We start from the raw sequence: 13453 nt of genomic DNA, 5'->3' as shown, positions 1-13453 counted from the left end.
GGGGGGGGGGTGAAGGGATGGAAGGGTCTCAAATGGGTGGGGGGAAGGTAGGAACAAAATAATGGGGAGAGTAGGGTGGGAATACACTTGGAATTTAGGCTTGGTGGGGAGAGGAAGGGTGGTTGGCATCCTGTTATAAAGGTGACTGTTATCTCTGGCTAGTGGTAAAGGAAACGCAGTGTGCCAGTTTGATGTAAACTGTTGAAGTCATTAAAAAAAAAAAAGAGAGAGAGAGAACATAGGCTGTGGTGTAGCTACATGGGGGCCTGGCCCCCCCCCCCAAAATTCCTCTGGGCCCCTGGTTTTGCGGGGGGGGGGGGGCCGCAACCCCCCTCCAGCTGAAGCCTTCTCCAGCGCCGCTGCGTTGCCTGACCTGCTCTGTCTTCCCCTCACATGCTCCTTTTAGTGAAACTGAGCATTCTCAATTTCACTAAAAGGATTATGCAGGACATGAGGGGAAGACAGGGCAGGCAACGCGGCGGCGCTGAAGACTGGCGCTGGATAAGGCTTCAGCTGGTGGGGGTTGGGGACCTCCGCCAGCCAAGGTATTTGCTGAGGCGGTGGGGAGCAGCAGCTGGGCAGCAGACCAAAATGTGCCCCCCACCTCAGCTCTGGCCCCCTCCCACCACAAGGGGAGAGGGAACAGAGTGGATATGAGGGAAGGAAGGAAGTCAGAATCTCTTCCTCAAACTCGCATTGTGAATGTGGATCAGGGTCAGTCCTTCTGTGGCTGTACAGTTCAAAGCACAGGCATCAAGAACTATCTTGCAAAGTTAATTACATTTCCACTTTTATTATATCGTAATCCTTCTAATGTTCTTATAATTCATTGCTACGCCCCCAAAAATCTTTATTATTGCAGATTTGAGACAATGTGTGTTTCTAACGATGGAAATGTCTTGCGTCTTAGCCAAAATGTTGGATCAGCCTTATCCAGACCTGGTGCAGTAAAACCATTTTGGGCGAGAAAGGACATCTGGAAACATTATCGTGTGTAGAACCAGCAGTGATTTTCCAAAAGGTATGATCATCAAACCATTTTTTTTTTAATTATTTATATATCAGTTTCAAGCTTTACAAGCATTTTACATCTTGAGTAAGAAAAACAGTACATAAATTCAAAGTGGTAAATCCATAGGAAAATAAAAGAAAAATTATACAACTTGTATTAGACCACAGTAAGAGTGGGGGTTGGAGCCTTCACGTACTCAGGAGATGAGATTCAAAACCATATTTTAATTAAGCACAGCTTAGCAAAATTAAACCATTTATTCCTATTCTGTCTCTCTGATCTAATGCTCAAGGCTAATCATTACTGCCTAGTCTCAGCATGTATTAAATTATCTTTTTCTGAGTAATACATTGTTTTAAATGTTCAGGAATTAAAAAAAATATATTTAACCCCTAAGTATGTGATGTTACATTTACACGGGTAATTCAGGTTGAATGAAGCTCCCAGGGCTAAAGTTGCAGATCGCAGTGCCAAAAACTCTCTTCTCCTAACTGGAGTCTGCTTAGTAACATCTGGGAACTCCCAGAATTTTTTTCCCCATAAAATGGGTTTTGTAAGTTCCTCAATGCAAGTTTCCTAACAGATTCCAAGTCTTGGTGAAATATAAATGATACCAAGAGAGTTTGGCGCTCAGTTAAAGGTGCAGAAGAAATGTAAAAATCTTTGATGACGAGAACGTTTTGGTAAATGGAGCTTGTTGGCTGTTTAATTTGTTGAATCATCAATAAAAATAGTTGAAACATAAATTCTACCTTTCTCTGCTAGGACATTGTACATTTATCGCTTGGTGTGCTGGAAGACCTGAAGAAACAGATCTCTGTCAAGCTACCCATTCAATTTTCCCTTGTAAGTTTTTATTTATATACTGGGTGACACCTGCAAAACATTTCAAGTGCAATGAGCTTTTGTATGACCACATCCCACCAATTGGCCCTACTGGTTTTCCACGGTCTTTCAGTCTTCGAAGGCTAATGCCTGAACCATCTTCCATGCATACACAAGTGCTGGCCGCTGACACAGATGCCATCTCCTCTGATCTTATTTTGGTATACAGAGGTTTGATCCCCATTAATGTACATAATGGAGCTGTTGATTTCCTGGGTTCCTGCATTCTCTCTGGTGATCTTCACTGCTTGTGTAGTGTATTCCCATTGAACATACACTGAGATTTCCACAAAGAGACCAGCCTATCAAACATATAAACGGCGAGTGACCGTACTCACTCGCAAATGCGCAGTAGAGACTTCCCTCTCTGTCCCGCCCCCGTGTCAATACGTGATGACGGGGGGGGGGGCGGGACAGAGAGGGAAACTGCGCCGCCGAGGTTGCTACCGCTCCCCCCCCCCCCCCACTCGGAGTCGCCGCCGCCACCCCTCCACCCGGCCCGGGCCCTCTCTTCCCTTCTGAACTTACACATCCATTCGCCGAACGCAGCAACGCACATCAGCTGAGCTGCAGTGAGCCCTTCCTTCTTTGCCTGTGGCCCCGCCCTCCTGTGACGTAACGTCAGCGAGGGCGGGACACACACAGGCAGAGAAGGAAGGGGCAGCTCAGCTGATGTGCGTTGTTGCGTTCGGCGAATGGATCTGTAAGTTCAGAAGTGAAGAGAGGGCCCGGGCCAGGTGGAGGGGTGGCGGCGACGACTTCGAGGGGGGGGGAGCGGTGGCGACTTTGCGGGGGGGAGGGGAGCGGTGGTGACTGCGGGGGGAGGAAAACCTCAATACCAGCCCGTTTTTACGGGCTCAATGGCTAGTATTACAGAGAAGCTGATGGTATACTAAACATTTCCTGACATTCTAACCCTTAATCATGACAAGCTAATCTTGATCCTGAATGTTATTCTTTTCCACGGTTTCTAGGAGGCTTAAGAAAGAAGTCTTGTGGGATAATATCAATAGTGCTGGTGCTCTTAGGAGATTGGTAGACGACCTGGTATTATATGATTCTTGGGCACTAATCCCAAATCCTACTACTACTTAACATTTCTAAAGGGTTACGCAGCGCTGTACAATTTAACATAGAAGGACAGTCCCTGCTCAAAGAGCTTACAATCTAAAGGACACGTGAACAGTCTGATAGGGGCAGTCAAATTGGGGCAGTCTGGATTTCCTGAAAGAGTTAGGTGCCGAACGCAGCATTGAAGAGGTGGGCTTTAAGCAAAGACTTGAAGATGGGCAGGGAGGGGGCTTGGCATAAGGGCTCGGGAAGGTTGTTCCAAGCATAGGGTGAGGCGAGGCAGAATGAGCGGAGCCTGGAGTTGGCGGTGGTGGAGAAGGCAATGTATTAAGGCGTTTGCTCTTGTTCTATGTTACTATACTACTTGTACTACGTAGCAAACTAATATTGTGCTTACTCGATGACTATTATTATTAAAGAGGAAAGACTTCAGAATCTCGGTCTCAGCTGATCATGCCACTAGCGATACAGCTGACCACAACGCTCAGCGTGACTTTTATTCTTAGTTCACGCTGGCGAGAATCCTCATTAGCCAAAACCTCTGTCAAACTATAAGCATGTTTTATTACAAAAGTACTTAGCTGTGGATAGTGCTGAATTTATTGTTCATGTCCGTGCCCAGGAGCCGGACTACACATTTCTTTACAGCACCTACAGATGTACATAAAACAGTATTTAAATCAATCACCTTTTGCACATGGTGGAGAAGGGTAATGAGAGGAGGGATTTGTCCTGTGAATGGAGGTTTCGGGTGGGAACGTAAGGAGGGGAACGTAAATCCTGTGAATAATATGTACTACACTTCCTCCACATGGGACTTACTCTCAGACTGACTACCTTTTCTTGGATAGGTCCCTTTGTTATGTGGGATTTTACTCCTTGACTGGTAGTATTACTATTTTGGACCACATCCCCCTGTTGGTTTATGATTCCTGATATAAGAGAGGAGGAGAAAGATCAGTGGCGTAGCAAGGGGGGCTGCCCCCTGGGGCGGTTCGCCGTTGCACCCCCTCCCCCCAGGTGCAGCACGATGACACCCCCCCTCCCTCGGCACATCAACACGCCCCCCTCCCGACCCAGTGCCTACCCTCCTCAACTCCATCCAACCAGCTCCCGCACCCTACCTTTAAAGAAATCTCAGAAGCCGTGGTGAGGCGCAGCGCCTCGTGCCTGCATGTAGAAGAAGTGTGCATCGTCTCATCGGGCCTTCCCTCACTCTCTGTCCCGCCCTTGCGGAAATAGGAAGTTGCGTCAGCGGAGGGCGGGACAGACAGAGTGAGGGAAGGCCCGATGAGACGATCCACACTTCTTCTACATGCAGGCACTGCGCCTCGCCACGGCTTCCGAGATTTCTTTAAAGGTACATAAGTACATAAGTAGTGCCATACTGGGAAAGACCAAAGGTCCATCTAGCCCAGCATCCTGTCACCGACAGTGGCCAATCCAGGTCAAGGGCACCTGGCACGCTCCCCAAACGTAAAAACATTCCAGACAAGTTATACCTAAAAATGCGGGTAGGGTGTGGGAGCTGAGGGTAGGCACTGGGTCTGGGGGTGTTGATGCGCCGAGGGCGGGGGGTGTCATCGTGCTGCACCCGGGGGGGGGGGGGAGCTGGCAGGGAGCACCCCCTTGAGCTGACACCCGGGGCGGACCGCCCCCCCTTGCTATGCCACTGAGAAAGATAAATGTTGGATGCTTAACAATAATCTGTTTAAGGAAGAATGTACAGTGAAGGCCTATATGGAAATGCTTAAGGAATTTCTCACTTTTAGTCGCCAATCAGGTCCACCATTGGGGGTGGTATTGGATGCCTTAAAAGCAGTGACCACGGGATTTTTCATTATGGTAACTGCCCAGTGTAAACCTCCAAAGTGAAAGTTAATACAGAAGTGGAAAGATAAAATTCATTAGAATTAAAAATTGGATGGCCCATATTTTGTGGACTTTAGTCAAGATTTCGTTATTTTGTTTTTTTTTTCCTTATTTGGGTGTACAATGTATTATATGTTGTTTCTCCACAGATAAGAAACAAAGAAGGATTGGAAACACCATAATCCGGGAAATACATTTTGAATCTGATTACCAAATAATTGCAAATAAATGTAGTACATGATTTATAATTAATATACAAAATAAAAGAAAGCAGAAGCACATATAAGATTGAAGATAGGGGAGCGACCTTGTTGGTCCATTCTGAATAGTGCTTCACTTGTCTTTGTCCCTTGATTAATGTGTTAAACTAGGGTGCAAAATAACTGTGGCAGAGGTAATGGCAACTATCAAGTCGTTATCTTCTGGCAAATTGTTTTTTTTTAGGTGAATTTTCAAAACTTCTGCTCCAAAGCTTGCTCCCTTGTTGAGGGGGTTGTAAAATTTGACTCGTATCAGAGAGACTTTATCTGCCACTAGGATGGAGGCTTGTATTGCTGCTTATTCCCAAGCTCCAAGGAGTGTCAATCTTATTGTCCTATTTCAGTTCTTAACATGGATGTTAGGATTCTGGCTGGGGTTTTTGCCGTATCAGATTTACCCTGATGAGGTGTGCTTTGTTCCGCATAGACAAGCTTCTGATAATATTTGTAGAATAACTAATTTGATTTATACAGCTCTATGTGCCTATTAAGCATTGAGGTTGAAAAGCACTCGATAAAGTTAATTGAAAGTTTTTAGATCTAGTCTAAGGTAAATTTGGACTGGTGGAGCATTTCAGGGGTGCAGGCTTTGTACTGTAACCCAAAGGCCTGTTTATAGATTTATTGGTGTAACTCAGGGGTTGAACTTCAGAGGGGTACCAGGCAAGGCTGTCCCCTATCACCCCTACTTTTGCTCTAGCAATGGAGCTGTCTGCTTCAGTAATCAGAAATAAGCCAAATACACATGTTTCAGAGTGGAGGGATGTGGTTATAAAATTGCATTATTTGCTGATAATGTCGTCCTATTACCCAACCAATTACCTCTTTGCTTAATTTAATTCAAGAAACTCATTTATATTCTAGAGTAGTGCTTCTCAACCCAGTCCTTGAGGTATACCTAGTCCCATCAGGTTTTCAGGATATGGACAATGAATGTACTTGAGATAGATTTTGCAGCTGTTGAGTGGTTTCAGGACCATGATTACAAGTTATGGATTAAAATAGAACAATGCTTGATGGGCTTACTTAATGTGGTTGCCTTGTACGCTTAGGTATTCTATGGAATACTACTACTACTATAAATCATTTCTGTAGTGCTACCAGTCGTACGCAGCGCTTCACAATTGAACATGAAGAAAAGACAGTCCCTGCTCAAAAGAGCTTACAATCTAAATCAGGACAGACAGACTTTATGTTACAAAATAACGTAAAGCTTTGAAAACTAAGTATTTTGAACTGATATGCAAAACTATAAGAAACCAATGAAGTTCGATATGTTGTGCAAAAATATAATCAATCCTATTTAATCCTAGTCGAGCCCACAGAATTCTGGGCTACCTAAATTTGCTGCTAATTTACAAACTGGGAACAAATAAATGAAACAAAATGGCTGATGAAGAACCCTGTGGAACGCCAGATTTAACTGCGGCCCAATCAGACCTGGAATTTCTTTGAACCGCTTGAAATTGACAGCCTATTAGAAATATACTAGCCCTGCCATTCTCTTTACTCTCCAGTGCTGGAATCAGCTCTCAAGACATACTGCCATTACAGTCTATTGCGGCCTGTGCTGGGAAACATGGTATTTAATTAGGGGGAGACCTTGGGGGTGGCCTGTGGGGTCAGATGTTTGAAAGCACTATTAAATTTCAACATGTTGGTGATCAATAGAAATAAAAGAAAATAAGATAATACCTTTTTATTGGACATCCTATATAATAAAACTCACCCTCAACGTTCTGAGGACACTGACGTCGCTGTCAGGTCCTCCGAGCAGTTCCTTCCGGTTCGAAGCCTTCGTGGTGGTGAAGCCACCGAAAACATTGTGTTGGGGCCCCGCCCTCGCGTCAAACGTTATGACGTCGAGGGCAGAGCAATGGCGTCAGTGGCTTCACAACCAACGAATCAGCAGATTGAAGGTGGCGTGCCGAGGTCCGCAAAAATGGAGGTCAGTGCCTTCAGAACGCCGAAGGGGTGAGTAGGGAGGGGGGGAGGTTCGGAAGGAAACCGTGCTAGCGCCCGTTTCATTTGCGCTAGAAACGGGCATGTTTTACTAGTAGCTTAATACATCTATGGAACTGTGTTGGAATGGTTTTGAGGATTCCTGTCCAACCGCAGTTTATTCTGTGATTCAAAAGAAACTATTTTCTACTTATTGGTATTCAGGTTGTGGAGTGCCACAAGGCTCTCCAGTATCGCCATTTCTTTTGAACTTTTTTATGGCTACGTTAGGAAAAATCGAATTAGGCCCAGGGGAACTGTTGCTGTTTTATGCAGCTGACATCTTTTGTCTTCTACCACTTCCAACTATCAGGATTCAATATTATTGGTCACTTCAGGAATAGATAAAATTCAAAAGTGGGCGCAGATTAATAGATGGAAATTAAACCTGGTTAAGACTAGGGCCTGTGGTTTAAGAACCAGAATGTCATGGTTCCTTCTCTCTAGTAGTTTTTTCCAGTGAAATCGGAGGCTAAAGTTCTTGGAGTAATTCTTGACTCCGCTCTTTCATATGATTCTCACATTAATCATCTTTGGAGGAAAACCTTGTATAAATTGAGACAAATGCATTTGCTCTACTGGTCCAAATGTTAATATTACCCCATCTGGACTATTGCAGTGTCCTTTTCTTGGGCATTAGCTGTAAACATTTCAAAAAGTTACAACTTATTCAAAACACTGCAGCAAGATTGATTTTTAAGCTTAGTAAATATAGTAGTGTTTCATTATGTTTAACAAAGTTACACTGGCTTCCTGTTCAGGATAGGATTCACTTTAAAGCGGATTAACTTCTGAATTACTTTTTAAAACACTGTTTTTTCCTCCCGTGCATTAGACCAGCTAACTCTATGACCGCCTTGCTTTAAAAATATTTGGTTTCTTTTCCGAATAACTAATACTAATTTTGCATCTATAGTATTTCAACTTTGGAACTCTTTTCTTAAATTTATCAGATTAGAGAGAAGTTATTTACTTTTTTTCTCTTTAGAAAAAAAGGTTAAAACATTTTTGTTTCCTAACATTTCTAGTAATTAGATTGTGTTTGATAGTTTTTATCTGATTTTATACTGTTTTGAGCTTGATGTATGTACTTTACTGTGTTTTGAAGTATTGTACACTGCATTGAACCCTGAAAAGGGGAGATAGTACTCTATAAGAATTATTGTGATTTGATTTGACAGTGAGCTCATTAGTATTAAAATGAGCATTCGGTGTGATGCACAAACGTTTCTGTGCGTTGCACAGAAAGGAGTACCTACCTTTAACATGCAGAATTTTTTGGCAGTGCTGGAGCTGTCGTATGAAGGCGACTTCTGGGAGGAGCACTCTGCTTGCATTTTTCAATAGCAAAACGTGACCAACGGCAGAGAACAGCGTAGAGGAATGGAGAAACAATCAGACAGCCTGTTGGCTGGGGAAAGCCCCTATGATGTCAGCTGGGGGGGGGGGGGGCAGAGAAATAAGCAGACAGCCTTTCGACTGGGGGAAATCCCTATGATGTCAGCTGGGGGACTTTCAGCAAGGAGGAGATTCCCAAGCAAAATCATGGGGGGGGGGGGGGGCAGCCTTACACACTGTAGGAGGACGGTGGAACCAGCATCAGAGCACTGCAGGGGAATGGAGACAGTAGAGACAGCAAGTGCCGCAGGGTTAATGGAGAGTAGTGTACATCAGCAGCAGTCCTGGGCATGGACACTTACCGAGAGACTGTTCTGCACATGTGCTAAACGTTTTCCCTTCCAAGCTGCTTGCTGAATTTACGTGAATCTTATTTTCATGCAGTTTTCTTTGAGAGTCGCTTGCTATTTCAAAATCGGTAACTTCTACCGTTGATCTAAACACACATGGTTTTTTAATGGAGACTTTTGAGCATCGGCCCCTAAGAGCGTCCTCTCTTCAAATATTTGTCAAGCATTACAGAGTTGATATGGCTGCAAGGAGTGATTTGATCTTGCTAAATCCCACCCATTTTGAGAAGTACTTTGCTTACATCCCTCGGGTTCTGGACTGGCCTGGTGAGGATGATAAGGAGAGAGAGTTCTTATCTGCTAATTTTCTTTTCTTAAGTTCTACCAGACCAATGTAGCTGTCCACCTCATTCTTTCTGTGTTGGTGGTTATTTTCAGATAGTTATTTTCCTCCTGTTTCTGTTTAAAAATAAAAAGAGGAATAGAATTACTTTCATTGCATTTTGAGTTATCAGGAAGGAGGAGGTCTTATTATGGGTTTTTTTTTGTTTTGTTTAGACTGCATTACCAATGTATTTTATTTTAAATCAAAATACTGTAGAACTCTGACTGCTAGGTGCCCTTATAGGGCGTGGTTTACAGTCTTTTTTTGTTCTTGGCCTCCATCTGCTGATCAGTGGGCATAACCTACATATTCTGGACTGGTCTGGTGAGACTCAAGAAAAGAAAATTAGCAGGTAAAACTAATTTCTCCTTTGCATGAAAGTGTGGTCTTCATATGGCATTGCTGTGCAGTTGCATATGTTCAGTAGCTATGCATGTGAAACTAGATAGATGTGCATTGCCTTAGATTTTCAGCTAAATAATATTCCCCTAGTAGATATAAAGGCTCAATTTCAAAGCACATAGACTTACAAAGTTACATGGGTTGTTATGGGGCTTATTTTCAAAGCACTTAGGGGTCCTTTTGCTAAACTGCGGCAAAAGGGGGCCTGTGCTGGCGTCAGCGAGTGTTTTTGATGTGTGGTGAGGCCCCGGTTTACCACAGCTTAGCAAAAGGACCCCTAAGTGCTGGGAGTGGAAAGTACCGCCGGGCTTCTGCGGTAGCCTGACTGTACTTCCGGTTTAGCGAGCAGTAAGTCCACGCTGGTCTTACCACCACTTAGCAAAAGACCCCCTTAGACTTGCATAGTTCTTTAGAACTTTGGAAGGCTAAATGCTTTGAAAATGAGCCCCAATGTAACTTTGTAACTCTTAAGTGCTTTGAAAATACACTTCCACGTGACTTTATAAGTCTGTGTGCTCTGAAAATACACTTGCACGTAACTTTGTAAGTCTATGTGCTTTGAAGATATACTTCCACATAACTTTGTAAGTCTGTGTGCTTTGAAAATAAGCTTGCACGTAACTTTGTAAGTCTGTTGCTTTGAAAAAACACTTCCACGTAACTTTGTAAGTCTTAAGTGCTTTGAAAATACGCTTGCACGTAACTTTGTAAGTCTATGTGCTTTGAAAATGAACACCATAATGTGCGGAGAAAGAACAGTCTCCAAGAACATAAGGATATTTATTCCTAAGGTCATCTGAAGTTAGCATACATGCTTACCACAAGAATAAATGTAGTGTTGGTTCACATTGCCTTTTTATTTTAATTTGACTAAAAACAGTAATACTTAATCATATTAAAGATGAAATTCTCCTTGTGACCTTAGACAGATCACTACACCCTCCATTTGCCGTAGGTTCACCATGCAAACCAATAACCTACATTAATGCAGTTAATGCTCCTTAACCCACATTAATGCGAGTTAATACACATTATTTAAAACAATACCTATTATTCTCAGTGGAGCCTCTTGACTAAGTACGTTATTTGCATAACACTAATGCACGTAAGTAAATGATGCCCTTAGATCGTGATCCCTTTGAGGACAGGGTAAGCAGTACTGCAGCTGAATGTAGTTTCTTTGAGGTACCACTGAAAAGGCGTGTGCTAAATCCAAATAAACAACATGAAACTTTAGCAGTGATAGTTCTAATCTGAAGTCCATTTCCTTGGGTGCAAGGTGCTGGCAAACAGGAAGATATTTAAGATGTAATTAATCATTAGGAATAACCTCACCTTCAGTATGTGAATCACCGGCCTCTCATTGGTTCAGGCATGTTTATATTTTAGTTTGCAGTAAGCCCTACCCCTACCCCTCATTCCCTTTCCTCCTTTCCTGAAGTTACTATTGAGGAAACTACACTTCTCCTTTCTTCCTCAAAATGTACCACCTGTTCCTCTGATCCCATTCCCACCCACCTTCTTAATGCCATCTCTCCTACTCTTATTCCTTTTATCTGTCACATTCTCAATCTCTCACTTTCCACTGCGACTGTCCCTGCTGCCTTTAAACATGCTGTGGTCACACCTCTCCTTAAGAAGCCTTCACTCGACCCTACTTGTCCCTCTAATTACCGACCCATCTCCCTCCTTCCTTTTCTCTCCAAATTACTTGAGCGTGCTGTTCACCACCGCTGCCTTGATTTTCTCTCCTCACATGCTATTCTTGACCCATTACAATCTGGTTTTCGCCCTCTCCACTCAACCGAAACTGCGCTTACTAAAGTCTCCAATGACCTTTTACTGGCTAAATCCAGAGGTCAATATTCCATCCTCATTCTTCTTGATCTTTCTGCTGCTTTTGACACTGTCGATCACAGCATACTTCTCGATACCCTGTCCTCACTTGGATTCCAGGGCTCTGTCCTTTCCTGGTTCTCTTCCTACCTCTCCCTCCGCACCTTTAGTGTTCACTCTGGTGGATCCTCTTCTACTTCTATCCCTCTGCCTGTCGGCGTACCTCAGGGTTCTGTTCTTGGTCCCCTTCTCTTTTCTATCTACACTTCTTCCCTTGGTTCATTAATCTCATCCCATGGCTTTTCCTACCATCTCTATCCTGATGACTCCCAAATCTACCTTTCTACCCCTGATATCTCACCTTGCATCCAAACCAAAGTTTCAGCGTGCTTGTCTGACATTGCTGCCTGGATGTCTCAACGCCACCTGAAATTAAATATGACCAAAACCGAGCTTCTCATTTTCCCCCCCAAACCCACCTCCCCGCTCCCCCCGTTTTCTATTTCTGTTGATGGCTCTCTCATTCTCCCTGTCTCCTCAGCTCGAAACCTTGGGGTCATCTTTGACTCTTCTCTCTCCTTCTCTGCTCATATCCAGCAGACCGGCAAGACCTGTCGTTTCTTTCTTTACAACATCCGTAAAATCCGCCCCTTTCTTTCCGAGCACTCTGCCAAAACCCTCATCCACACCCTTGTCACCTCTCGTTTAGACTACTGCAATCTGCTTCTTGCTGGCCTCCCACTTAGTCACCTCTCCCCTCTCCAGTCGGTTCAAAACTCTGCTGCCCATCTCATCTTCCGCCAGGGTCGCTTTACTCATACTACCCCTCTCCTAAAGACCCTTCACTGGCTCCCTATCCGTTTTCGCATCCTGTTCAAACTTCTTCTACTAACCTATAAATGTATTCACTCTGCTGCTCCCCAGTATCTCTCCACACTCGTCCTTCCCTACACCCCTTCCCGTGCACTCCGCTCCATGGATAAATCCTTCTTATCTGTTCCCTTCTCCACTACTGCCAACTCCAGACTTCGCGCCTTCTGTCTCGCTGCACCCTACGCCTGGAATAAACTTCCTGAGCCCCTACGTCTTGCCCCATCCTTGGCCACCTTTAAATCTAGACTGAAAGCCCACCTCTTTAACATTGCTTTTGACTCGTAACCACTTGTAACCACTCGCCTCCACCTACCCTCCTCTCTTCCTTCCTGTACATATTAATTGATTTGATTTACTTACTTTATTTTTTGTCTGTAAGCTCTTTGAGCAGGGACTGTCTTTCTTCTATGTTTGTGCAGCGCTGCGTATGCCTTGTAGCGCTATAGAAATGCTAAATAGTAGTAGTAGTAATATGGCTCAAGTAGTGTAGTGAGTCATGACATCTGGGGTTCAGATCCCAGTCCTGCCACTTCAGATGAGAAATAACCTTTGCACTGTATATATAAATCCCAAATTTATTTATATAAGTCACAAGTTTATTTCTGTTTGATATTTTCTCAATTAGCTGAATTTTGAAGCTGAGCTCATTCTTGCAGTGCAAGCTGTGGTTCGGATACTGTTAGACCTAGATGGCCAGCAACCGTTGAACTCTGTTCTAGAAATGGTGTTTGCTTTCGGGGTAAGTCAGCAATTTCAACACAAAACAAGTCTATTCCTAAAAGCTAACCTAAACTGATTTAGTCAAACCTCTTTCCAATTTCAGACCTCATGTTGGAACAGTGATTTGCTTTAGTTTTGTTTGTTTTGTTACCATGTATTTGCATGTGAGGTATTTCAGAAGAATCATTTGTTTCTGTGTCTGCTTTTTTTTCCTCCTTGCGTGGTATAATTCCAGATATAAAGATCAAGTAAAGGTAGACCAAAAATGTGCAAAAGGCTTAGAAGCTAAAGAAGAACCATTTTTGCTCACATACATATTTTCCTGCATCTTCTCAAAGAGGAGATAATTCCAAAGTAAACAGGTGGGGATGTTATGCTGAAGTGTGGCTTTGGGCATGCTTTCCAACCTAGATTTATAGGTGATGGGATTCTTATATTGAATATTAAG

At 43.6% G+C, this 13453-nt stretch overlaps 1 protein-coding gene across 1 annotated transcript in view; it reads left to right on the top strand.

Moving 5' to 3' along the window:
- LOC115476498 overlaps positions 1 to 13453 on the top strand; it is a 78583-nt gene that overhangs the window by 46794 nt on the left and 18336 nt on the right. Inside the window, exons 14-16 of the mRNA XM_030212899.1 lie at positions 911 to 1021; positions 1778 to 1858; positions 12911 to 13024. Coding sequence (XP_030068759.1) covers positions 911 to 1021; positions 1778 to 1858; positions 12911 to 13024 — 306 coding nt within the window. The remainder of the gene's footprint in view (positions 1 to 910; positions 1022 to 1777; positions 1859 to 12910; positions 13025 to 13453) is intronic.

Source organism: Microcaecilia unicolor, chromosome 8 (assembly GCF_901765095.1).
Source record: "Microcaecilia unicolor chromosome 8, aMicUni1.1, whole genome shotgun sequence".
In the NCBI taxonomy this organism is placed as follows: Eukaryota; Metazoa; Chordata; class Amphibia; order Gymnophiona; family Siphonopidae; genus Microcaecilia; species Microcaecilia unicolor.
Note: the sequence above shows the minus strand (reverse complement) of the source record. Positions and strands in the feature narration are given on the sequence as shown.